Here is a 27,038-nt window from a genome sequence, read left to right as displayed (position 1 = left end):
GAAAAATGTGATTATGTTTATAAAATGTTTGGCTTATAGCAAATGTTCACCAAATGTTTCTCCTCTAGCACGTTGAGGATGTTTTGCACAGTTCCTGACGTTTGCACATTACCCATGTTCAGGTATTCTGAACAGTAGGATTAAGCATGTGTATCTGGTACCTTTTCAAGGGACACTGGCTTCAACAATGGCTGGTGATGTTTTCTCAAGTGTCGTCGTCATCTCTTGAGGAGAATAGAGCTCTATGAGGCCTCACTTATTTTCCCCTCTTCCTTTCTTCTGTGTTTATAAGATGTCAGAGTCAATCATGAAAAGAACTCAAAAGATTCTAAAGCATCTTTCTGGTGTCATTTTCTGCCTAAGGCCCACAGTCCCAGACAGGAAGCCCCTAAAATGTGACACCAGACACAGCTCCTCCATCAGCAAATTCCCAATGCGGGTCCATACTTGAGTGAGCCTGAGAGAGATTTGCTCATAAATGTATTAAAGAACAATTCCCACATAATTTCTCCTCTTTTGGCACTGCTGTCACCTCTATGGTTTTAGTTGTACAGAGACTGGGGACAACCTCTTTCCACCCTTTGCTATCTGGAATATTTCTGTCTCCCAAGAGCCCTCCTCCCCTCACCTGAAGAACTCAGTCCTTTTGGTAAGCACCCTGTCTTGTTCTGGCAAACACCCCGAGATCATGGGGTTACAGGAATAGAAGAAGCTTGCACCCACTTCCTGGGGAAGTGAGGAATGGCTCCGGGTCTCTCTCCCTCCGCCTCTTGTTTCTCACCTTCCCTCGCCCTCCCCATTTCCCCTCTCCTCCTCCATGTCTCTGCCTCTGTAGGAGGATCACAGGTGCTTGCTTCCAGAGAAGGACGCCCTGCAGGAGCCTTGCTACGGGATTTGTCCTTGTTGCAGAGAGAGCTTCATGAGTGTTGGCACTGGAGATACACACACACCACCCCATCAGCACAGCTGTGGGGAAGGTGTTCACTCCCCTCTCCCCCCACCCTCCCTCATCCCCTTCACTTAGTGAAACTGAAGACCCACTTAGTCCAGCTCTCTTACTTGGCCTCTCTCGCTCTAGAACAGCCTTCATTCCTATTGGGGATTGTGTGCTTGCTGCCCACAGCAGTCCTCGCAAGAACATTCCAGCATACATGCTGTGTGAGCAATTCATAGCGAGGGAAATACTCACAGAAAATGATTTGTAGGGCCTCGTTTTTCCTTGTGCTTTCAGGAGAGAAATGGCAGGGAATGTTTTCTTCAGCTTACCTTTCAGAGGCCTTCTCTTGAATCCTGTGGATTTTTTTTTCCCCCAACGGAAAAACTGAGCTCAGGGTCCAAAGTCCAAGCTGGCATGGCTAAGCATCATGATTCTCTTGCTCTCCCTAGTGGTGCTGCAATGAAAAATCAGCTTCTCTGCCCCTTACCTGCATCTTTTGTCCAGGTATATTCAGAGGCCATGCTGACCTGGTCCTTTTCCTGCATTTGAGCATCAGGCATCACGAGGTATGCCTCTCCCTGATGTGACCTGAAGGATGCGGTATCTAAATCTTCACTCCCTTTCAGCTGCCCTGCCTCCTCTTTCCAGCCAATTTGGTGATCCTTAGTGATTCTCACTCAATTATTGGTAATCTGAATAAAAGAGAAAACCAGAGAGTTACTCCTCTCTTCCTCATAATAGGGAGGGAGGCCCTACAGATCTTGGCCAAACATTTTGACCTTCAGCCACTGCTCTAGGCCCACCTGAGGCAGCAGAGCCACCAGGATACCAGTGAATTCACACAAGGCAGTTCGTCATTAGTGAGGGAGTGTGAGACCTCCTTCCTACCTCCACCCCACTTCCCGCTACTGGACCTCAGGAACAGCAAGTGCCCCGGGGTCCATAATTAGGGCTCTTGATCTGGGTGTTACAGAATAGACTGCTGATAAATTCTTCAGGTTCAAGGACAAGTGACAGGGACACAGGTCTGTATTCTCACCAGTAGGCTGCCCATTAAGGGTAACACTACCCTTGCCCCAAGGGCAGAATCCAGCCCCAACTCAGATCAGCACAGGACTAAGGACTGAGCCCTTTGACTCTTCCTGATTTTAACCCCCCCCCCCCGCCCTTGACCAGGATTTGACATTATAAACATAGGCTGGATACATGCCCCAGATTTCTGAGTAAATTTTTTGAGCTGGGCCAACAGGCCAAGTGGTGCAAGAAATGGAGCTTTCTGCCCCCCAAAGCCCTGTGAATTGATGCCACAGATTTTTCTGTCTCCTACCTCACTCAGAGCCCAGCCTCCTATGGAGCCTTCTAAGCAGACTATCTCAGAAAGCTCGTCCTGAACCGGGGCTTGCTTACCAGCATGTCAACCATAGGGAAGCTTCCTAAAGAATTAAGCCCATCTCCTTGTCTTAGCCTACTCAGGCTGCTATTACAAAATATCCATAGACTAGGTGGTTTAAGTGTCCAAAATGTATTTCTCACAGTGCCGAAGCCTGAGAAGTCTAAGATCTAGTGCCAGCCCATCCAGCTCCTGCTGAGAGATCTTTTCTGGGATTGCAGTTAGAGATCTTACTGTGTCCAGACATGATGGAGAAAGAGGGCTAGATCTCTGGTCTCTTCTTATAAGGGCACTAATCCCATCGTGATGACTCTACCCTCATGACCCCATCTTAACCTAATTACTTCCAAAGGCCCCCACCTCCAAATACCATCACATTGGAGGTGGTTAGGACTCCAACATTTGAATTTGTGGGGAAACACAAATGTTCAATCAATGACACCCCTAGAGGAGGACAGAGCCCAACTTCTAAAGGCAGGTACCCTATCCTAACTCCTATACATACTCCCCAACTCTCTCTCACAGACAAGAAACTTGGATTGAAGAGAGAGCACTTTCTTTTTGTCACTCCCTTTTGTCTCTTCCTCTGTGGTGCTACTGACCATAGTTCCATGTTTTCTTGTTCTAAGAAATTACATAGGCTTGGGGCACCTGGGTGGCTCAGTATGTTAAGCATCTGACTCTTTTGGCTCAGGTCATGGTCTCAAGGTTTGTGAGATGGAGCCTCACGTTGGGTTCTGTGCTGCCAGCTCAGAGCCTGCTTGGGATTCTCCCTCTCAAAATAACTAAACCAAGAATTTTTTTAAAAAGAAAAAACATAGACTCCAAAAAATAGAGGCATGTTTTCTACGTGTGGTGTCAATTCTGGTAAGGTTCCGGCACTTTCGTTTGTCTAGTCCATGAACATACTAATATTTTGCAGCTTTTAACTTTTTATTGAAGTGTAATAACATATACAGAAAAGGGTACCTATCATAAAGGTACCAAGCCCACAGAACCAGCCCTCAGGTCAAGACACAGAGAATTACCAGCCACCAGGCCCTACTTCCAGCCCCTCCCCATTCATCCCATCCTCTCTGAGGAACCATCACCCTGATGGCTAACAACTTAGATTGATGTTATCAGTTTTAGTTTTTCACTTCCAGAGATGAAATCATACAGTGTGTACTCTTTTGGGTCTAGCTTCGCTTACTCACTGTTAATGTTTGTTTCATGTAGTTGTCAACTGTTCCTTTTCACCGAGGTATAGTTCTGGTTCTTAGGTTTATCGATGCTTTCTGCAAAGAATTTGGGTACTTTCCTTCCACCCTGGCAAGCGTCCTTTACCAGCTACCCGCTTCCTGTTCTGTTAACTGGCCTCTCTCTTCCTGCCTCATCAGTGTGAGTTTTAAAAGGCAAAAGATCTTGAGACCACGGAGAGGTCAGAGGCATTATTTAGTTTGGCCAAAGGACGGTAGAAGACGCCCAGGCAGCTGCTTCCTGCAGAGTAGCCCCTGGGAGGGCCCGCCGAACCGCCAGAACTGCCTCCGGGGTCACCTGAATGTGTTTAGCTGATAGAGTTTATTGGTTTTTTTTCTTCCTAGGTGTGCCTGAAGCCGAAGTCACTTGGTTCAGGAATAAAAGCAAACTGGGTTCCCCTCACCATCTGCACGAGGGCTCCTTGCTGCTCACAGACGTGTCCTCCTCAGATCAGGGCCTCTACTCCTGCAGGGCAGCCAATGTGCACGGAGAGCTGACGGAGAACACACAGCTGCTGATCCTAGGTAAACACCACGAGGTTGGCTGCCCCTGCTGGACCCCATGGGGGTGACTGTCTGACCCACCCTCCACCCCCCTTTTCCCCTGATCCAATTAAGTACTTAAAAGCAATGTCCCTTCCCTTCTCTCCACCTTAGGGCCTTCCAGTAGAAAGAACACAGACTTGGGGGCCAGGCAGACATCAGTTTGAACCCTGGCACTTACTCAGTGTGTGACCTTGGCTGGCTCACTTAGCCTTACTAAGCCTTAAATGCTGGCCTTGACACAGCGACCTGTACAATGAGGATTGCCCACATAGGAGGAGGGGGTTGTCAGCTAGAGCTACAGAAGCAAAGCAGTTATTTTTAATTTCTTCCGTGGTCAGGACTTCTTTGAGAATCAAAGGAAAGCGCTAGATTAGCCCCTCCAGAAGAATTCATACATGCAACATTTTTCATATAATTTTGGAAGGTTCCTAGTCCAGCCCACATAAAGTCCACATAGGTACCCCACCACCGCTCCCCCCACCCCGCCCCAGTCTTAGCCCCTTCCACCTGCTAAAACAAAATCCTGCAAACTGGGTGGCTGATAAACAACGGAAATTTATTTCTCATACTTCTAGAGGCTGGAAGTCCGGGATCAGGATGCCAAGACTGTCAGGTCCTGGTGAAGCCCCTTTCTGGGCTGCAAACTGCTGGCTTCTTGCTGTGTTCTCCCATGGCAGAAGGGACAAGCCAGCTCTCTGGGGTCTCGCTTATAAGGACACCAATTCCAATCATGAGGGCCATACCCCACCCCTCCCAAAGGCCCCATCACCTAATACCATCACCTTGGGGAGTTAGGACTTCACATATGAATTTGAGGGGACACAAACATTCAGACTGTAGCACCCCCCAAAACAGAAGAGCCCCTGGCTAAAAAGTCTAGCACAGTTCTTGGCATGACATGGGTATTTAAAAATAACAACCGCTGGGACATCGTCCCACATTCCCTGTTGCCCAGTGCTGGCCTCAGCCGTGTTGCGAGCAATAACCCCTTTATCCCCTGGACAGGGGACCCTAGGCTTATCTTCCCCATCGGGTCTGGACCTTAGAGGGATGCAGTAAAAAAGCTTATTTTTGTCTTACCTTTTTTTTTTTTAAAAAAAACAAGCAAATATGAGAGCACTTTTTATTTTTAAAACAAATTTAAAACTAGCAAATATGCTAGTTTCCTCAAGAGAAAGCTACCCTTCTAAGAAGAAAGAGAAAACGGTGGGAAATATGAATAGTCACACCCCATACATACATACATACACATACATTATAGACTTCCTTTGGGGAAAAATAATTAAACTTTATACTTGCATTTCCCTACCCCCAGTTGATGCTACACCAAAGCTTCGGGGCTCGAGCCCCTGGCCACTCAGATTTCAGAGAGGCCCAGGTAGGTTTTCATCTCACCAGTGGCTACATAAACCTCCAGTCATCTTAGAAAGCCCCAGAAGACCAGCTCCGTGAAGGGTGTCATTTGTTCTGCATTGGGTTTCATCCGGCTGAGCAGCGTGCGAGGCTGGAGCCCGGAGCCCAGGGACTCTTGCCCCACACTGAGCTACGGTGCTTCACTGTGGGTTTTTCCTCCCTAATAAGCCTTGCTTGTCGCCTGTGCTGACAGGGATGAAAGCCTAGGACGTGTAGCTGCTACTGTGGGTCTGCCAGTGAAGTGCGCTTGTTCCGTGAGCCAGCTCTGGCAGCATCACAACCATAAAACAGCGTGGCTGCGAACATGTTGCTGGACGAGCGTAACATCTTCCCGTTTTAATCAAACGTGGTGGGGAACAAAAGCACTATTTAGACTCTTAAGTTTAGGGCTTTTCTTGATCAGAAGCCTCGGTTTATGAATCAAAGTATTTTTAGTTTTGTAAGTACTTTATGAGCATACAAATAATGTCTCTTATTATTTTAATCGGCCAAAAAATTTTAAACAAGGGACTTCATGTATAAAACTGAGGTTTCAGGGGTACCTGGGTGGCTCAGTCAGCTAAGCTTCCAACTTGGGCTCAGGTCATGTTCTCACATTTCGGGAGTTCGAGCCTCACATCGGGCTCTGTGCTGACAGCTCAGAGCCTGGAGCCTGCTTCCAATTCTGTGTCTCCTTCTCTCTCTGCCCCTCCTCTGCTTGTGCGCACTCTCTCTCTCTCTCTCTCTCTCAAAAATAAACACTTAAAAATATTAAAAACTGAGGTTTCATGCCAATACCTGTGATTAACCTGTAGTGTGGAGACTTGAAGTGTAATGAGACTTTCATTCATTTATTCCCATAGCCATTGAATGAACATTCATTACATGTGGCCTCTAAATTCCATCTCAAGCTATAGGATAAATTTAAGAGGTGACCTCTGCCCTTGGAGAATTTATAGTTTCCCTAGAAAGATCGAATGGGCATGCACCAAGGAAGAAAAATTAGATAAAAGCTGTAAGGGCATTAGGAGGGGCTGACACTTGGCCCAAGAAGATCTGATGGTTTTGAAGATGGGATGTAACCTCCCTTTTTGGCTTTTAGTAAATAAGCAAAGGTTTCTTGAGTTAATATTCTGGAAGGAATACTTAGTATTCAATTTCAGTATTCTCAAGAGAGCATTAAAAAGGATGAGAAAAGGAGAGTCTAGGTTAAACTGCCACCATCAGTTCCTAAAATCATACTATTTCAAACTAGGTCTGGGAAATGATGAGATTCCTCATCATTTTATAGACAAGGGAAGTAGGGCTCAGAGGGATTAAGTGACTTGCCCAAGGTAGTGAATGACAGAGGGTTCCTGAGCCCAAACATGATGTTTTCACCCTATACTATATAAATAGTATTTTAAGTTATATGCAATATGTATGAAGACTTTATCATTTTTAAACTATTTTATATTTTTTTTTTAATAAAATCTCAAGCTCATCATTGTTTTCTACGTGTGACGGTCTTCTGTAGTCAAGGCAGAGTAGACAGGCTTATTTCTGAAGCAGACTCCCGAGCCATTGTGACTTACTTGCCACTCTTAGAAGTATCTGAAAAATGACAGGCACGTGATAGGTCCTCACTGAACACCGATGAAATGACCATCACTTGCGAGAGCAATACTCCTGCTTCTCTTTAGATTCCAACAGGTGCTCTAGAGACAAAGGTGGGGTCCGCTCTGGGAGATGTAAGGAGTGGGGAGACAGGATTCTGCTGCTTTGCCTGGAGAATCTCGGGTCATCTCACCACAAGATTCAGTAGGGGCTCATCTTTTTAGTTGTCCAGTGGAAGTGACAGGCAGGCCCCTATATTTCCCATCTTTATCACTTTGGTCTCTGGTCAACTGTGACCACTGATGACTTCAGCCCTTGTAAGATTTTGAAGCACAAATCATCCCTGTTCTGCTTATCTGGTCCTTACCTGGGCATAAAAATCCAGACCACAAAGAAGATTAACTTTGTCAACTTCATAAACCTTTTTCTTCACGGGAATAGTCACCCACAGGCTTCTTTTAAATAAGGAATTCCTGTGGTGATGTGTCCGTATCTGTGGGGACAGTAACAAAGTGCTCTAAAGGATGTCGTAAGAGTTGAATGAAAAAAGAAATGAAAACTATTTAACACAGGACTTGGCATATAATAAATGCTGAAGAAGTGTTGGCTTTTTAAAAGTGTTTTTATAATTTTGTTTAATTTGCCTACACATTTATAGGAAGCCAGTGGTACTGTGGTATAAAGTGGTATACAGTAGGAACTCCTAAAAATCAACATACCTGATTCTTATTACTGACCTTATTGTTTTGGGCATCAAATATTAAGCTTGAAATTCAGACTCACCTTGATAGGCACTGGAGGCAACCATAGTAATGCTCACCTCACACATGGACACACATAGGTGCATGCCCACCTCTCCTTCTCCCCTGAACACAGCCTTCACGCTTTAACCTGTCTGACTCCCCATCTGCCTTCCCACAGATCCCCCCCGAGTCCCCACACAGTTGGAAGACATCAGGGCCTTGCTTTCAGCCACTGGACCGAACCTTCCTTCAGTGCTGACATCTCCTCTGGGAGCACAGCTGGTCCTGGATCCTGGGAATTCTGCTCTCCTTGGTGAGTCCAATTCTCTGGAACGTTGGGCAGAAATCCAGGACTGGACAGGATTTATGGATGGGTGACTGCTTGCAGGTGGGAGGGAGGCAGCAGTAGGGGGTAGCCAACAGGAAATCACTAAATTGCCTACAGAATCCAGACTCACCAGTGGAAACTTGGCTGACTTTCCATGTGAGGTGAGTGCAGATCTTAGTCTGGACTCTAGCTTGTCTAGATTCCAACATGGCTCCTTTCTGAATCCTCTTGGGCTGATGCCACAGTCCAGATCCTCTCAATCAGATTGACTCACTCAACAGTAAATAGCAAAGCAGTAAAAATAGCTCCTCCACCCCCCTCTCCCCTTGCCAACCATGCCTCAGTATGCCCCCATGACCCTCTCACAACTAAACTAGAGCTATAATCAGCTTTCAAGAAGAAAAAGCTAGACAATTCTGTTTAGGCCAGCCGTCTGTAGGTAGGGCCCAAAACCAACCCAGATGGGCCCCTCCAAAGCAAGTGTTTAAAAAAATTTACCAAGTACAACTTCCCTGACACCTGTCATTGGGAACCTTCACCAAGTTATTGCCCATACGGCTGGTGCCCTCTGGTAGCAGAGAAGTATTGCAAAGGCATCCTGCCCTGGGCCCTTCACACCAGAAACATGGAGATGCCACAGGAACCTCTACACTCCAGTCATGACCTCTGGAGATGGTCACGGTGGAAAAGAAGAATTATCTTCCATCAAAGGCCTGGGGGGAAAAAACAGGTCTACAAAATGGGGGACATCCTCATGCTAATTCTTTTGTGGCCCCAAATGTTGATAATGGTGGCTATGATAATGGTGACTTTGGCTCAAAGTTGAAAGTTTCTCTATTCTCATCCCCACCAATTACCAAGGAACAGGAAGCCAAAGGGCTCCTAATCATATTGGTGATTGCTTATCAACATGGCCACAGGGACTGATATCTCTAGGATGACAACACAGGAAGATTACCTTCGGTTCTTATTATCATCTAAAATTAACAAAGAATGCTCATAGCATATGACCACATGGCAAAAGCTTCCAATTTTTTTTATTCCTGATCTTACCTTAGAATAAGACACAGATGCAATGACAAGTAGCCCTGTTTCCCGTAAGTTACACAAGCATGGCATTGAGCTTTTCTACATCGTGTTGATCAGAATTCATAGAAGTTTCAAATTGCTTTTTTGTTGGCTTATAAATGGTAAATTTATTCTAAATGTGAGCATAGTAGACTTTTTTTATTTTAGACTCATCACTATACGAAATTGTCATAACTATTAATCATAGCCCAGTCACTAGCAGAGTGCACAGCAATTGTTTATTTTCAAGTTTCAACAACCTTGGGACACTCAGGTGCCAGTCAGCATGCTGGAAAAATTAACCTGCTCATATTTTTCCATGATAGTTTTACTTTCTTTCTCCCTTATTCTGGAATAATATTTTGTCTCATTGTTGCCATTAGCAATAAGAATTTATTGTGCTTTATGCGGCTGCATTCCCTTCCTAGTCTATAGTGCTTTGTTACCTTAGACTGGTATTTAAATCTAACAATTAAGAGACACCTTAACACCCTAGTTCACATCCAGACTGCTCCATTTGAATGAGACAGTGAGTCAGTAACCATAAAGGCCCTGAATGTAACTTCTTGGGCAACACGGACTCTAGCAGCGAATGTTGATGTCGTGCCAGCACTATAGAAGTAAGAGGGATCTACATGGAATTGTGGAGATGAATTAAGAAATGATGTCAGGTATCAAGACTCTGAAAAGTAGGTCACTTTAAACATACCAGGGCCTAGATCTGTTGGTCGAATTGCTCTTATTTAGACTAGTTCCCATCTCTGGCTCCTCTTGGTGGCCCTTTTAGACCAGAGTGTGTGTTCTGGGTACAAAAATAGGTCAGGGAGGCAATTCTGTGTAGCGCTGCTGAGAATTCTGAATGGCAAATGGTGTCAAAGACTGTTACTAGACTAAGGAAATAGATTTACTGTGTGGGAAATGGGGACAGATCTTTAGAGGGCTTTAAGTAGGAAAATGATATAGTAAAAGTAATATTTGACAGACTGAATCTGATACTCTGTAAGAGTAACCAATAGTGGGAGCAATTCAAGGAAGAAATCCTATTTTGAGAGTAACAGATGTTCTAGACCGGGATGGAAATATGTGGCAAAGATACTGTTAACTGCCCCTGCCACAACCTACACGTTTCCAATCAAACATGACATTCTTTTTCATCAGCCCAGGTGCTACCTTGGAATTCATTTTAACATTCCCACCAAGCATGGTGGCAGTTGATATATAGGATGAAAGTCGTTTGTCAACCCCGTTGTATCCAGTAAACGGTGACATTCCTGTGTATGTATTTCTACCATCTATCAGACCGGTTGTCTGCATCAGATTCAGAGAACTTCGTGATTCTGTGGCATACGAACAATAACTCATGGACCTTGATTCTCATGTTTTCATGGCAGAAGGAAAAAAGGGAGATGTGAGGTTTTTCAGAGCCATATATCAGAGCTAACTCTTCTTGGTTAAGACTCAAGTGTTGAGATTCCCAGTGGGTGGGCTATTCCAATAATGACTATTTTAGTTGACAGACACTCTGGCATTGACCTCACTTCAAGCCACTGCTGGAACTTTCAAGAAGGAATGTTGATTGAGCAACATGTGCATGGGCCTATGTGGGACTCACTTTCCATAACTGTAAGTGAAGACGTGGGACCAGTGAGTCTCTGTTGCTCTCACACCCTTTGTTGTATGACACAGACTTAGAAAATGCCCAGTGGAGGCTCAGCCATGCAGAGTGGACCCAACCTAAACAGATTCATTGTCCTAGGCAAGACGGGTGCTGATTTTCTTTGCCCTTATTTTATAGCTGTCCTTTGTGCTGGGAGGCCTGAACTGTGCCAACTGCTGTGTATGGAGGGCAAGGCCCATGCCACCCCTTTTAGTGGTCCAGGTCTAGGTCCTGGGGCTCCAATTTTAGAGCAGCAGCATCTCAGGCCTCCCTGCAGCACCTACACCTTTTGGCAGCCTTCTGTTAAAAATTTTTTTGGTTGCTAAGACTCAAAATTAATATTTCTCACAGTATCATTTATAGGGCATTAGCATTGGTATTTTGCAAAAAAAAAAAATAACTTTTATTGGAGTTTCCCTTAGAAGAGCAATATATTTTCATTGTAGAACAATTAAAAATAGAAGCAAAAATAAAAAACTAAAAATTGTCTATAATTGCCTAGCCCAGATAAAACGAGTACAAATATCTTTTTCCAGCCATTAATATACACATCATACATACCTTTTGTCTACAATGAACTCATACTGTATATGCTGCTTGCAACTTTTTTCACTAACTGGTATACAGCAATTATCTTTCCATGTCTCTATGCTTCTATAGTTTTAATTTTGAGGGCTGTTTTGGTAGGAGGTATCATACATTCAACCAACTCTCTAATGTTGAACTTTTAGATTCCTTGCAATCTTTTGCCAATATAAAAACATAGATGTGGTGAATATTCTTATTCTTAAAATGTTTGTGTACACCTCTTGGCATAAATTTCTAGAAGTGGAATTATTATGTCAAAAGTTTTGTATATTTTAGTTTTTGCTCTTTTCAAATTGCCCTCCAAAAAAGCGTTATCTATTTATATGTGCACAGGACAATGTGAGAATTCTCACTTCCCTAAAATATCATCAACAGTATATATGACCAAGAGTTTTTACATTTACCATTTAAATTGGTAAATACACAATAGTATAAAATACAATATGAAAACTATGCCATTTAAAATTTTTATTTACGATGTTTAAAAATTCTTGGTTTTAATGTTTATTAATCGTTTGCATTCATTTATGAGTTGCCTGTTCAGGTCCTTTTTCATTGATTGGTAGAAACCTATCTTACTTTAATGATTTGTAAGACACAATACATATTTATATATGTTTGACATATATTTGACATAAAAGTTTTTAACAGCCTTAATGAGAGATAATTGGCATTGGTATAAATAAATACAACACATTTTAAGTCTAAAATTTGATGTTTTGATACACAGATAAATCCATGAAACCATCACTGCTGTCAACATAATGAACATACTCATCATCCCCAAAAGTTACTTTTATAAAATCATGCCTTCACACCTTTGCCCCACCCCTCATCTACCCCCAGCAACAACTGATCTGCTCTCAGTATAGATCAGATTATATTTCTAGAATGTTTTATAAAAGGACCCATACTGTAGGGAGAATGGCTTCTTTTGCCCAGGATAATTACTTTGGCATTCATCCATATTGTAACATGCAACAGTGCATCTTTTTGTCAACTAGTGTTCTGTTGTACACCTAGACTATAGTTGGTTTAATCACCCACTTGTTGAGGAACAGAATGGTCATTTCCCATTTCTGGTTGCTACAAATGAAAATGCTGTAGGTATTCACGTACCCTTCTTTCTATGGACACACACTTTCATCTTTCTTGATTAAACACCTAAAAGTGAAAGGGCTGTGTCATATAGTAAGTGTTTGTTCAACATTTTAAGAAACAGCCAGACTGTTTTTTAAAGCAGTTGTACTACTTTACATTCCTGCTGGCAGTATCTGGCATTTCTAGTTTCTCCACATCCTAGGCAACACAGACTATAGTTAGTCTTTAATTTGAGACCTTCTACTGGGTCTGTAGTGGTTTCCTGTTGTGGTTTTAATTTGTATTTCCCTAATAACTAATAATGTTGAGCATCTTTTCTTGTGCTATTTGCCATCCTGATTTCTTCTTTGGTGAAGTGTCTATTCAGTTTTCTTCCCTTTTTTTTTTTAATTGGGTTGTTTGTTTATTGAATTTTGAGAGTTCTCCATATACCTTAAAGGCAAGTCTTTTATTAGATATATAATTTTCAAATATCTTGTCCCAGTCAGTGGATGTCTTTTTTACTCTTTTAGTGTTTTTCAAAGAGCAGAAGATTTTAATTTTGATGAAGTCCCACCTATTTTTTTTTTATTTTATAGATGGTCCTTTTGCAGTTGTATTTAAGAAATTTTCCTACTTCAGGGTCCCAAAGATTTTCTTCCATGTTTTCTTCCAGAAGATTTATATTGATATTGTATGGATTTAGGTTTTACAGTTAGGTCTATCATTTCTTTTGAGTTTGTTTTTACCAAGGGTGTGAGGTATATACTGAAGTTCATTCTTATGCATATGGTTACCCAACTTGTTCCACTACCATTTGTTGAAAAGATTATTCTTTCTCCACCCATTTGCCTTGGCACCTTTGTGGAAAATCAGTTGTCATTATATGTGTGGGTATATTTCCAGACTATTCTGTTTCAGTGATATATTTGTCTCTTTACATCAATACCACATTCTACCCAACACCCTATGAATCATGAGGTTTTCCAGTCTGGCTGATAGGAACAGGTGCTATTCTGTACCCTGTGTGAGCCCCAGAAGCTGCTACCTCTAATTCTTTCCCTTTTCCCTGCCTCTGGTCGTTCTTCACAGGCATGCATTGATGTGGATTCTATTGAATATGCAAGGCGGACCTTCTGCAGATTTCTGGAATTCATTTATTCATTTGATCTCCCTCTCTCTTTCTCCGTCTGTCTGTCTGTCTGTCTGTCTCTCTCTCTCTCTCTCTCTCTCTCTCTCTCTCCAGTTCTCTCTTCTCTGATAGTCCATTCTGTAAACTCAAGCCACCTTGATCTCCTGTGCTTTCAGCTCCCTCTTCTAAACTCAGGAGTCCACTGGGCTGCACGTAGGTTTTCCTGTGTTGCAGCCTGGAAACCCTCTCAAGGCACTAAGCTGGGAAACATAGGGCTCACCTTGTTTTATTTCCTATTTCTCAGGGATCAATGACATTCATTGCCCAATATCCTGAAAACCACTGCTTTATACATTTTGTTCATTTTTTAATATTTTAATCAGGAAAGTAAATTCATTCTTTTACTCCATTTTGCTCGGAAAGAGGCATACATATATGTGAAAGATATGTGTATATATATATATATATGAGTGCCTGTAGATGTATACACACACACACACACACACACACACACATATATATATTATGTGTATGTTTTAAATATTTGCCTAGACTAAGCTGATACCCAAATTTTGCAATCACATTCTAGAAGTATTACATAAGCACTTTTAAGAGATAGTGTTTTACAGGCTTGGCAAACTATAGTCCCTGGGCCGAATCTAGGTCACTACTTATTTTTATAAAGTTTTATTGGCACACAGCCACACCCACTTATTTACCTTTGTATTGTCTATGGCTTCTTTCATACCATAGTGGCCGAGTCAAATGCTTGTGACAGAAACCATATGGCCTAGAAGACATATGCCATATGCGGTGCCCAAGTCAGAGACAGTCCTCCTGACCTCTGTACTGGAAACTCATGTTAGGCTAGTCCCACAAAGCCAAACAGCACAGCCTTTTCTCATACCTTGTGATTTACCAAGAGAAGAGCGATTTAGGCATTCCAACCTGGGTTTGCAAAGTAAAGTTTTTCCAGGAAAGAAATCATTGTGCCTGGCCGTTCTCCCCAGCCAGGGCTCAAGGGTGGCAGCCAACACACACAGTAGCATCTCAGCAGCGTCACCATGCTCCCCAGGGCCCTGCATGGTAACAGCCCCACCTCTCAGAGCCCTTCCATCCCTGGAGAAGCCAGACAGGGAGGCCAAGGGCCACACACCACAGCCGGGCAGTGGTGTTTTCCTTCTGGCCACCTGAGACAGGTGGCCTGCCCATTTTCTTCTCTGTTCATTTGAAGTGCCCAGAATTGCACAGCCTGGCTGGTATAGATGCAGTTCCTACAAATCCTACCACGTCAACGAGGGAGCTGTAGCTGGAATATACGGGACCCAGGTCTGGAGCCTAAGGTGGAGTTTATATTGTTCTCATACAAACCCCTGAAGGTAGGAGGATGTTTCAGAAAACAGTTGAGTAAATATTAATGTTTGAAGTTGAAAGCCTTGGTAAAAGGGCCTAAGAAGGGACTATCTCAAAGATAGATCAATTTGCTCCTTGAATAAATATTTGTTGAGTGCCTATTATGTGCCAGCCACTGTGCTAGGGCCAGGGACACACAGTAAATAAGATAAATCTAGCTCTCACTCATTCATTCAAGAAAAATTTATTGAGCATTTCCTATGCATTAGGCACTAATCTAGATCTGAAGAAACAGTAATGAAGCACATTAACATGTGCCCTCATGTGGTCTGAATTCTAGCAGGGGCACTTCGAGTCTGGTAGGGAAAGTAATTCAAGTAGGAAGACTGTGATCAAAAGAGTAAGAACTGGTGCTTTGGGGACACTTGAGGAGGGGATATTTGCACTGGGATTGGAAGAGAGACTGGAAGTTATGAGAGAGCATTCCAGTCAGAGGAGTTCCAGAGCATTTCAAGGCAGAGGAACCAGCAGAGGTTCTAAAGCAAGAAAGCATAGAGTATTTGAGGAAGTGTCACAGCCATAACTAAGGGCAGAGTGGCCTCAGATGAAGCTAAAGAGAGAGGCAAGAGCAGGTTTCTGGCACTCTGTGAGCCCTGGTAAGACTTTCACACTCTGCACTAAATGCAGTGGGAAGTCTCTGAATGGTTTAAAAGCAGGAGAGAGACATCATCTCATTTGTGTTTTTAAAAGCTTGTTCTGGTTACTGTGACGGGGATAGGTTCTAGGGAAGAGACTAGATGGAGTCCACCATTCAGGAAGTATTCCAGGTAAGAGGTAATGATAGGTGAGAGTAGAGAGCTGGAGAGAATGGAAAGAAGTGAACTAATTCAGGGACATGTAGGACATAACACTGATAGGACATGGCAAATAGGTTAACATGGGAGGTGGGGGTGGGCAGTAGTAATCCATACAATTCTCAGTAAAGCTCATGTACCTCCTATGTGATGATGACACATTTCAGACCACTCAAGTCAACATGTTGGAATAAAATGGAGAGCTACCTAGATGTGTGACTGCAGAGAGCATTGGTGTGAAGAGAAGGACAGTCAAAGCTTCTGTTACTAAATCCTGGTTCATTTCCTTAACACACCTGTCCAGTTTCCATTCGATGCTGGGCCTTGTGCCCTCTCCCAGCCTTAGAGGATCTCAGAAGCAGTAGGAAAGAGAGAAAAGTCAGCCACGTGTGAGAAAATCTCTGAAGAGTTGCAAAAAAAAAGCCAGGGGGCCAGGGGAGTGAGGACCCCTTTCTCTGGTGAAGGAAAATCAGCAGGCTTCAGAGAATTGTTCAAACTCAGTCTTAAATGATGAGTAAAAGCATTCCAAGCACTGAGGCAATAGACACATACTTACTGAGTTCCTTCTGTGCTCTGGGGCACCATTGAAGGCACTGGGGATGTAGCAGGGAACAAAATAAAAATCCTTTCTCTCACATAGCTTTCATTGTACTAAGGGAAATAGAAAATAAACACAATGACGTAAATGACACAGTATATTAGAAGGTATGGAAAGTGGAGTATATTAGATAAGTGCTATGGAAAAAAAATAGAGCAAGAAAGATGGAAAGTGCTGATATGGGAACAAGGATGCAATTTTAAATTAGATTGGCAGGAGAAGGCTCACAAAGAAAGTAATCTTTGAGCAAAGACTTGAATGTGAGCTATTGAGCCTTGCATACATCTGGAAGAAAAGAAGAGGGGAGGTGAGGGGAGAAAAGGGAAGGAGAGGGGAGAGGAGGGAAAGCTGTGGAAAAGCCAGTGTGGAGTCTTTGAGGCAGGGACATGCCTAGTGTGTTCAAGGAACAGCAAAGAGGCTAGTGTGGTGTTGCCGGAATGGAGTCATCGGGGTTGTGTGTGAGAGAGAGAAGATCAGAGATGTAACAAGGCTGAGGGCAAATTGTGTAAGGCCTTGTAAATGGTCATGTTAAAATAACAGTGAGAGAAAAAAACTATAAATGCCCAAATTTATAAACAGACTCAATATCGCATTGAGCATCATGGGCTTTTCCAGGATTAGGCAAGGGCAGGCAGAAGTGATTTCTTTTATTGGAAACCATGCAGCCAGCTGAATGTTATATAGCTGACTCTAGTAAAACAGAGGTTTATCAGGCTGGCTCTGGTACAAGCCAATATTGCTGACTTAATTTGACTCACATGTGTTGGGCACCTGCTACATCTACCTGGCTCTGAGCTGGGCTTCGACAGGCACGTGCCTGGCCATTTCTTTCATCAAGGACGAGGTTCCCAATTGCACGAGAGTCACTGAGAAGTTAAAAAAAAAAATGTCCTAGGGGCACCTGGGTGGCTCAGCCAGTTAAGCATCCGACTTCGGTTCAGATCATGATCTCATGGCTCATGAGTTTGAGGCCCCGGTTGGGCTTTCTGCTGTCAGTGCAGAGCCTGCTTCAGAATCCTCTGTCTCCCTTCTCTTTGCCCCCACCCCTGCACACGTGCACTCTATCTCAAAAACTAATAAACATTTAAAACCTAAAAAATGTCCTACCTGAGACCAATTAATACAGAATTTCTGGGGGTGGGGGTAGACATCAGTCCTTTTGAAAACTGATTCTCAGAGCTTGAATGGACTTTAAAAGTCACTTCTGCATCCCTTTCTACTCATGTAGAGACTGATATGGGAAAATGGGAGGCTTTATCATTTAGAAAATTTTACCTGGTAGTCAAGCCTCCTTGCTATTCAGACCTACCCTCTACATTTATCCTTCCATCCTATTCCTATCTCAAATGATCCCTCCATTCCAATCAAAATGTTCCCTAGTAATTGCCATGGCTTTGAGCTTTCCTTGCCTGGAATACCCTCCCCTGCCCCTTCATTTCTGGCTGTATCCTAGAAGTCTTCAAGGCACAGCTCAAGCCATTCTGTGAAACCTTCTTGCAGTGCTCCAGCCTGAACTGATCTCTCCAGCTGACCTCCTGAGGCATCTACTCCAGACCAGGGTTGGGCAAACTTTTTCTGTAAAGGACCAGATAGGAAGGAAGTACTTTATGCATTGAGAGCCATAAGACGCCTATCGCAAGGACTCAACTCTGAGGTGTAAACAGCCATAGACCGTAAGAAACAAATGAGTGTAGCTGTGGTCCAATAAAAGTTGATTTCCAAGTATCCAGACCATAGCTGAATAGTCAACCCCTGCTCTAGACCACTGATAGGACACTGAGCTTTCCACATTTTCTATTATTAAAGGTATTTCTCATTTGTGTCCGGTCTCCCAACTAGATTCTAGGTCCTGGAGAGAAAAGAGACTGTCTAAATAGTCTCAGGTGATTTAAAACAGTGTTAGGTAGGGGCACCTGGGTGGCTCAGTTAAGCGTCTGACTTTGGCTCAGGTCATGATCTCATGGTATGTGGGTTTGAGCCCCGCTTCGGGCTCTGTGCTGACAGTTCAGAGCCTAGAGCCTGCTTTGGATTCTGTGTCTCCCTCTCTCTCTGCTCCTCCCTCATTCATGCTCTGCCTCTATCTCTCAAAAATAAATAAAAGTTAAAAAAAAAATTTTTTTAAAACAGGGTTAGGTAGCAGGGCCTTGGCTGAGAAAGCCTCTTGAGTCATTTCCATCTCATTTCTATTACAATTATAACTTTATCATCTGTCCCACATACTTCCACCCTCGCCCCACCCTGTACACTTCCTGATTATTCTGGTACAGACTGGATCGAGCACTTCCTGCACCCCATTATGAGGCAATTCACACAGCAACAGTCAGTGAGTACCCTTGGCCACATCTGTTGGGAAACCACTTTTCATATGATTGTTTGGAAAACTAAGATCATCACTGTTTCCTCTCTAAAGATAGTTATGGGAACAGCAAGTTCTGATGGCCAAAAGTTAGGTAAAAAAATTAATCCACAATGGGGGACCGCCCCATCAGAAATTACAGACATGGCAAACAAAAGTGATGCAAAGAAAAAAATAGGAGAGGGCTAGCATACTTAATGAGGAGAAGGATAGAAGAGGAATTTATCCTGACCCTTTTTGAAGAGACATGAGTTGGCATCTGTTTCCTCATTTATATGGAAAGCCTGAGGTTTTATGTCACAAGGAAAATGCTTTTGATTTCCTATAGCTTTGCCCACAAAAAGAATATGCTTTGCTATTAAGAAGAAAGGTCAGCATTTGTGGTTGTTATGGCACATGCTTATGCACTTTTGTCTTTTCTTTTTAATAAAATCCAAAGTAGAGAATAGAGACCCCATAGGGACTGCAGGAAGCTCTGTAGCACATATACTATAAAACTGAATCAGTATTTCAGAGGGCATTTATGAGGAAGCCACAGGAAGGAGCACTGTGGTTCTTTAGATTGAAGTGAACATCCATAAATTTAAAAAGACACCAGAGCATAAGTGACACTTAAAATAGTTGGACACAGAAAGCGAGGCAGTAAATCTCCCTGCCTGGCCACTGTTCCAAGCCACAGCAAGCATCCAGGCACGAGCTTATTTTAAGACTCCAATAGTCAGGAAATGGGGACCTTGAGAAACTTACACTTGCCCCTGCCCTTTCCTGGCACAAGGACACAGTTCACAGACCCATCTGCCCTCCCCGCCATGTTTAACAGGAATGACGTGAATGAGTCGGATGTCCCAGAAATAGACTGGTATTGAAAGTCCATCAGTGGGAAAATGAGGAACTCTCCACTTTACCTAATAAATCCTTCCTCAACCCCGAACTGGCTTTTGAAAATACTGACTCTGGTTCCATGCCTTCCTGCATCTATGTGGTCTAGAGGCAGTTTTACATCGTGCCCAGAGGCAGATGGTGGAAGGGAAGACAGGATCATGAACCTAAGGCCCCCTGCCTTGGTTCCCATCCTACCTTGTACAGTGAAGAGCACAGGGGTAGTGCCTCAGTTAGAAGACCTGTTACCAAATCCTCAGTTATAAATAATTGTCTTAGTCCATTCAGGCTACTATAACAAATGCTACAGAATGGCAGAAATTTACTTCTCAGTTCTGGAAACAGGAAGGCAAGAATCATGGTGCCTGCGTGGTCATATTCTGGTGAAAACCCTCTTCCTGGTTCATAGCCAGCACCTTCCTGGTGTGTTCTCACAAAGTGGAAGGGGCTAGGGATGGATCTCCATAGTCTCTTTCATAAGAACACTGACCTTTCCATGAGACTGCCACCCTTATGATTTATACACTCCCAAAGGTCCTCTGTCCTAATACCATCACACTGAGCATTAGGATTTCAGCACATGAATTAGGGAGGGGGGACACTAACATTCAGAACATAGCAATAATGCCCATCTTGCAGAATTAATTATGATAAAGGTTAAGTGAAATCATATCATATGCAACCTGCCCAGTTTAATCTTGGTACAAAGTGGATACTAACGTATGTTAATTTCTTGCCTCTATCCTTTGCTTCCCTTTGAATCTATGAACCAAGAAGTCCGTTCTCTTCTTCACTGTGGTCTGGCACAAGTTCTTCCTTATAGGATCAGAGTTTGTTGCCATTTTGAGCGTACATCACTAGCTAAAAATCATTCAGGGTTCATTCTATGCCAGATGCTGGGTTGGAACAGACAAGCACAATGTAGGCCCCCTGACATCCAGAAACTTCTTATCTAGTTAGAACATATCAACACAGAAGGAATGATAAGAAAGCAGAAGTTGACAAGGAGAAAGAACAAAAAGCACTGAATGGTTGCTCTGTGAATTTGAAATAAAAGACCAAGGTTTCAGTTCTCTTTTGAAAGTTCTATTCCCATCTATCCACCTCAGTCCCATGCTCTGTGTTGGGGCCCTTCACATGCACATTGGAGTTTGCACAGCACAGTGGTTAGGAGTGCAGACTTGGTCAGAATGCCTGGCTCGGCTGCATGGTAACAGCTGTATGACCCTGAGCAAGTTCTGGAAGTTCTCTCTGCCTTTGACTGTAAAATGGAGGTAATAACTGCATATACCTCCAGGGCTTTTGAAAGGAGTAAATGAGGTAATACGTATAAAGTGCTTACAATGGTGCTTTGGCACACAGTAAATGCTCAGCTAATGCTAGTCATTAGTATCTTGGCAGTACATGCTCTTGCCCCAGCCCTCCTCTTCTTGAAGTGGGAGAACCAAGAAACTTAAGAATGCCCTGGGGATACTGTATTATATACCTGAAAGTTGCTAAGAGAGGAAATCTTAACCGGTCTTCCACAAAACAGAAATGGTAATTATGTGAGGTGATGGAGGGGTTAGCTATGGTGGTAATCATTTTGCAATAAACAAGGGTGTCAAATCAACACGTGTTGTACAACTTAAACAATGTTATATGTCAATTATCTCTCAATAAAGCTGGAAAAGGTGGGGGAGTGGGGGAGAATGCCCTTAGGGGCCAAGTCCTGAAGGCAGAGATAACCTACCTTTCCACTAACTTACCCATTTTATGCTGTTCATTTTTCCTTTATGTATTTACTAGCTAATTTATATATTTACTAATTTAACATACTTTTTGGTCAGGTTCCCTCAGGCAATTTCAGCCTATCTCAGATAAATTAAGCAAGAAAAAGAGAAGGGCTTTTGCCCACTACTGAAGCAAAAGGATGAAAAGGGTGTGAACTTTGGAATAGGACTTGAACAATGGTTAAGTCACATAACCTTTATGGGCCTTCCTTTCTCATGAGTAAAATGGGTTGATAACCCATCTCTGAGGACCAATTTGAGAGTCAAATGAAATTAAATATGTAAAAAAGTTTTGTAAACTCTAAAGTGCTCTATGAGCCCTGATCCTGAGGCTAGAGGTAAGGATGGAGGTAAAGGTGGGATTTCTAGAACCCCAAAGAGAAGACAGAATCTCAGGGATTCTGGACTATTTGTGAAGACCCTAGCTTCCAGCCGAGAGCAGTTTCCTTGCCTGTTTCTCTTTGCTACGTACTGGAACGTAGATTGCATTGTTGTTTTTTTAACCCTTGGGAGACTGTTGCTGATAAAATATAGAGGACGCAAAGCACCCGAGCTGACTTCATGGAGAAGTGGGACCTGAGCAGCACCAGGACTTACGGGATTAGACAGGCCAAGAAAGGGACACAGGTGTGAGTTAGTCATCCCTCATGAGAGACAGGGAGTAGTATAAAGCAGAAGACACAGTCCTATTCTACATCTATGGGCTTGGCCCATGGAGTACAGATGCCTGGACTCACCTGTTGTTTTGTGAGACAGAATGGAATGGAATGGAATCAAAACTCAGCCAGGATCTTGTCTCATATCAGTCACCTGTTGCCACTTGTAGGAGGTTGCAATCTTTTATCTTTTTGTGTGTTATGCCTGCTGTGTTAAGGAAAAGTTGGGAAAGCAGAGTTTGGAAAATATTAGGGAAATCAAGTTTGTTTAACCTCTTACCAGAATTAGCTTCAGTTTCTTTTATGAAGCAGAATTATCACCCGGCTTCTGCTTTGTAGTACCTTTTTCTCTCCTGAATAAGAAGTCATTCCCAACACACACACATACTCCTTAACTTCTTGTTACCCATGGATATCGGCCTTAACACTAAAATTTGAGGGCTTCCTTTGACTTTAAGGCTCTTAGAGCTTTAAACAAAAAAAAGCAGCCCATTTAATTGTTCTTTGCTCTTGAAAGGAAAACAAAAAAGAGGAAGGTAGTTTTCTTGAGAGCATCAGTTTTAATGTCCTCTTTTATGTCAAAAAAGTACTTTCTAGGTACATAAGAAACTGGGAACACTGGTGCCCTGTGAGGAGAGGAACCATGTAGCTGGGGAAAGGTGAGGGGGAAATGAGAGGGAGAATTTCAACATTCCATTTAGTTACCCTTTAAATTTTGAATCATATGAAGTATTTCGAAGTATATGTATTAACTAGTCAAGAATAAATGAATAAAATCTGGGCTGGAAACCTAGCACAATTCCACAAATATTTCATACACCTCCACTCTATGCCAAGAATTCCACATCTTGGGGCCCTGGGTGGCTCAGTCATTTGAGTGCCTCTTGATTTCGGCTCAGGTCATGATCTCACAGTTTTTGGGATCAAGCCCCACGTCAAGCTTCACACTGACAGCACGGAGCCTGCTTGGGATTCTCTCTTTCCCTCTCTCTCTGCCCCTCCCCCACTCACACTCTTCCTCTGTTTCTCTCTCCCTCTCTCAAATAAAAAAAAAAAAGAATTCCACATCTTGATCATCACTCAGCTTATGCTCTAGGTCTCCCATTCTATGGGTACACAGGACAAACAACTTGAGAAAACATCCTCCATTTGCTGGTAGAAAGGAGAGCAAGGCAGTGAGTCAGAATCACATTTCAGCTCCCTTAAAATCCTAATGAGGTTACACACTGGTATAGTTGGGTTCTGGTTTTGTTTCAGTGTTCTCATGGGTCGTCTGAGAGAGAAATTTTGCCAGGATATCCACATGCTAGGAGCACACGTAGCATTCCTAATTTGCACCATCTCTGAAAACCTACTCAGCTGAAAAGAATTTTGTTGACCATTTGCTGTTCCCTATCCACTACAGCCTGTCAGAGCAAATCTTAGAAAGTAGGTTCAGTCCAAAGGGAAGAAATGATGACAATAATAATTGTACTCTTATTCTAGAAACATAACCTAGTAAGACGTCTGTATCTGTTTAAAAGTCTAAACTCTCTTTCATCATTCACCTTTACTACTTTATCTCTGAAAGGTACGTAGAAAGACAGGTTTCATTCCAAAAACATCATTCTGTCAAGAACGTTTTTATGTGAAAATCCATTATGATTATGGAATTCTCCATTTCTCTGCGGGCAGTGCCAGCTCAGAAATAATGAGCTCCCTGTGTCTTTTGTTGCCAGGAGATAAGACCAAAAATTCATTCAAGGCCCTTTCTGGAGCATGGCAGGGACCGTCGTATCTAATGTGTGACTCTTTGAAATGGTATCAACAGAGAGAAGCCGGCACAAGCTTGTCTGTTGTCCTGCCAGCTTCCTGAGCCCAGGAGAAGAATTTAGGCCCAGAAGAAAATGACCACAGTGTTCCTATATGAACAATAAAGACTGCACCCCCTCTTAATTATTTTCCTTGTAATCCTGCTATTCTCAACTTTAATGAACTTTTGCGGTATCTCAGATCCTTGCTCAAAGCCATGCTTCAGGGAGTGACTCGTCACAGTTAGCTCTGAATGTAAGTCAGGAACATAGAGAGGGCCTTGAGATTTGGGGGAAGATTCTTCTTCTAAGCACACTGAAATCATTCATAAAATGGTGGAGTTAGAAAATATGATACAAAGTGAAATTGGAGGTAAAAATAAAACAAAACTTTTGTTTAGAAGTCTTTATAAACTTTTAACTATAAGCTTTTTATATTCAATAAAGCAAAAAACACATCCCATTCCATGACTTTTGAAGGATTTTCCCTCCTTTCTCCACCCAGATTGTCCTCTGAAAATGTCTATTTATCCATTAAACACTACAGACAAAACCTGTAACATAATAACTTTGTTTTACTCAAATGCTGCTATTTTTCCTCAAATCTTTAAAAGTACTTAAAATCTGATGAAACGTATGAGAAATGAAGCTCCAACAACCCCATGTTCTCAACCGTCAGCAATTTTACTGCTTTGGGTGCTGGTGTTTATCAATCCCCCAGCCCTCTAAATCCTAAGGCCTTGGCAGATAGAGAAGGTTTTTCTCCCACACCTGTTGTTCTATTTCTTGATTTGGTATAATAATTGCTTTTTTCATTACCATACTGTTATTTTGACATAATCTCCATTTCACAAAAAAGTTGGAAGTATAACATAAAGAATTTTTTCTACCTGGTCCGAATGAGTTGACAGCACAATACCCCATCACCCAGTGTACATTTCCTTCACGTTGTGGCAGTTGTCCCAATAATGTCCTTAACAGCAAAAGAATCTGTCCCGAATCCCATGCTGCATTTAGTTTTCATGTCTCTTAAGTCTTCTTCAATCTGGAACAGCTCCTCAGGCTCCCTTGACTTTCATGACCTTAACCATTTTGAAGATTATGGGACTGTTATTTTAAAATATGTTCCTCAATTTGGATTTGTCTCAGGTTTCCTCATGATTAGATTCAAGTTATGCATCTCTGGCAGAAACATCACAGAAGTGATGCTGAACTCTTCCCATTACACCCGATCACATGATCATGATTGCCATTGTACCACTACGGTTCATGTTAATTCCAATCACTTGTTTAAGGTGGTATCTGCCAGGCTTTTTCATTCTAAAGTTTCCCTTTTTGCCCTTGTAATATGTATTTTGTGAAGAGATGCTTTGAGACTGTGTTAAATATTCTGTTCCTCATTTAACGCTCAATTGATTCATTTACTTATTTATATCTGCATGGACTCACAGATTCCTGTCTTATTGAATGGGCTATAATCTATTGCTAACCTGTTTTACTTTTATGCAAGAAATTTCTCAGATTCAGTCATTTAGAGCCTCTTTAAGGTGACTCCTGTACCCTTTGATATGTCCATATGAATCTTCGATAATTTCTCACTCTCTGTCTCATCTTGAAATTTACCTGCTCTAGCCTTGGAGAATTGATATTTAGAAACCCAGATCTCTGACCCAGGTCTGTTCATTGCTTTTGGAGTAGCACTGCTCTCAGTCCTTCTCAGTGCAGAGAAATGAAAACTGTCTACCTGTCTGTCTATCTATCTATACATATACACATATACACACGTGCAAACACATTTGTTTTATTTCTATGTCTGTATATTGGGATTCATGAGTCCTTCCTTACATCTCCAACTATTGTCCAACACCACAGTATTTATTCTGTTTTTTACCCTTTCAATATTTGCAATTATCTGTCTCCCACTACCCTTAATATATATACTTATTTAATCAAACCCTCTCAATATAATCTATCACCACTGTCTCTACCCCCCACAATTGTTGTCTTTATCCCACTCAGGGTCTGACACCCCTCACCAAGCCATCACCACAATCCTCAGGTAGATGCCCTCTTCACCCTGCTCAGGCCTAGTGCCCCACTCTGGTCTACCATGACTTCCCACCTCCTCCCTATGAATGCTGCTGCATTCTTTGGCTTCACCTGGTGGCTTTTAGACTTAATTGTTTAAGAGGGGAAAACGGAAAGAAATGGCTGGTGTAAGAATTTCTGAACAGAAACCAAATTGCTTCCAGGCTTGAAAGCTAGAGGGTAAAGCAGGTAGAGAACAAAAGGGGGCTCTGGACAGTACCTTGTCTTTGTATTCTGTGTTGCAGGAAGGATCTGCTTGGCCAGATCACTGGTGACCACCCTCTAAGCCAGGCACTTTTTATAACATCAAGTCTTATGTAGCCAGGGAGTACTAGCATGTTTTATGTTTCTGGATTTGAATAAGAGAATGCTATCATTGGTACCTTTTCCAGCCCTGCTCTCTAAGTCTAATTTTTTTATTTATTTATTTTTTTTTTAGAAGCTCTTATCCTGGGGACCATGAGCTTTAAGAGGCTGTAAGCTCCCTAGCATATGTGCAAACCTACTTTTCTCTAATAAAACTTTCTTCAGATTCTCAAAGCAACACTAACGACTTGCTATACATTAAAAGCTCAAAAACAGATTCAATCTTACTAGTAAATAAATGCAAATAATAATTAGACAATATTAATTAAATATGAGGAGATTGGCAAAGATAAAAACATTTACAAAATCTGTATTAGTTTCCTATTGCTGCTATAACAAATTTCCCCAAATTTAGTGGCTTAAAACAACATAAATTTATTCTTTTATGGTTGTAGAGGCCAGAAGTCTGAAATGAGTCTTATTTGGCTAAAATCAAGATCAGCCAGGCTGTGTTCCTTCTGGAGTCTCTATAGGAAAATCCATTTCTTTACCTATTCCAGCACCTAGAAGTTACTTACATCCTTTGGCCCTCTTCCATCTGCAAGGCCAACATCTAGCAACTTCTTCACATCTCTCTCTGACTTTGGCCCACTTCCTTTCCCATTATAAGGACTCTTATGATTACATTGTG

At 42.5% G+C, this 27,038-nt stretch overlaps 1 protein-coding gene across 3 annotated transcripts in view; it reads left to right on the top strand.

The window, feature by feature from the left end:
• Nucleotides 1-27,038, top strand: part of ADAMTSL1 (ADAMTS like 1) — an 888,150-nt gene that overhangs the window by 809,900 nt on the left and 51,212 nt on the right. For all 3 annotated transcript variants that reach the window (XM_047830980.1, XM_047830979.1, XM_047830981.1), the window contains 2 exons: nt 3,911-4,090; nt 8,021-8,155. In XM_047830980.1, coding sequence (XP_047686936.1) covers nt 3,911-4,090; nt 8,021-8,155 — 315 coding nt within the window. The remainder of the gene's footprint in view (nt 1-3,910; nt 4,091-8,020; nt 8,156-27,038) is intronic.

This window comes from Prionailurus viverrinus, chromosome D4, assembly GCF_022837055.1.
Source record: "Prionailurus viverrinus isolate Anna chromosome D4, UM_Priviv_1.0, whole genome shotgun sequence".
Lineage (NCBI taxonomy): Eukaryota > Metazoa > Chordata > Mammalia > Carnivora > Felidae > Prionailurus > Prionailurus viverrinus.
This window is presented reverse-complemented; position numbering and strand designations above follow the sequence as displayed.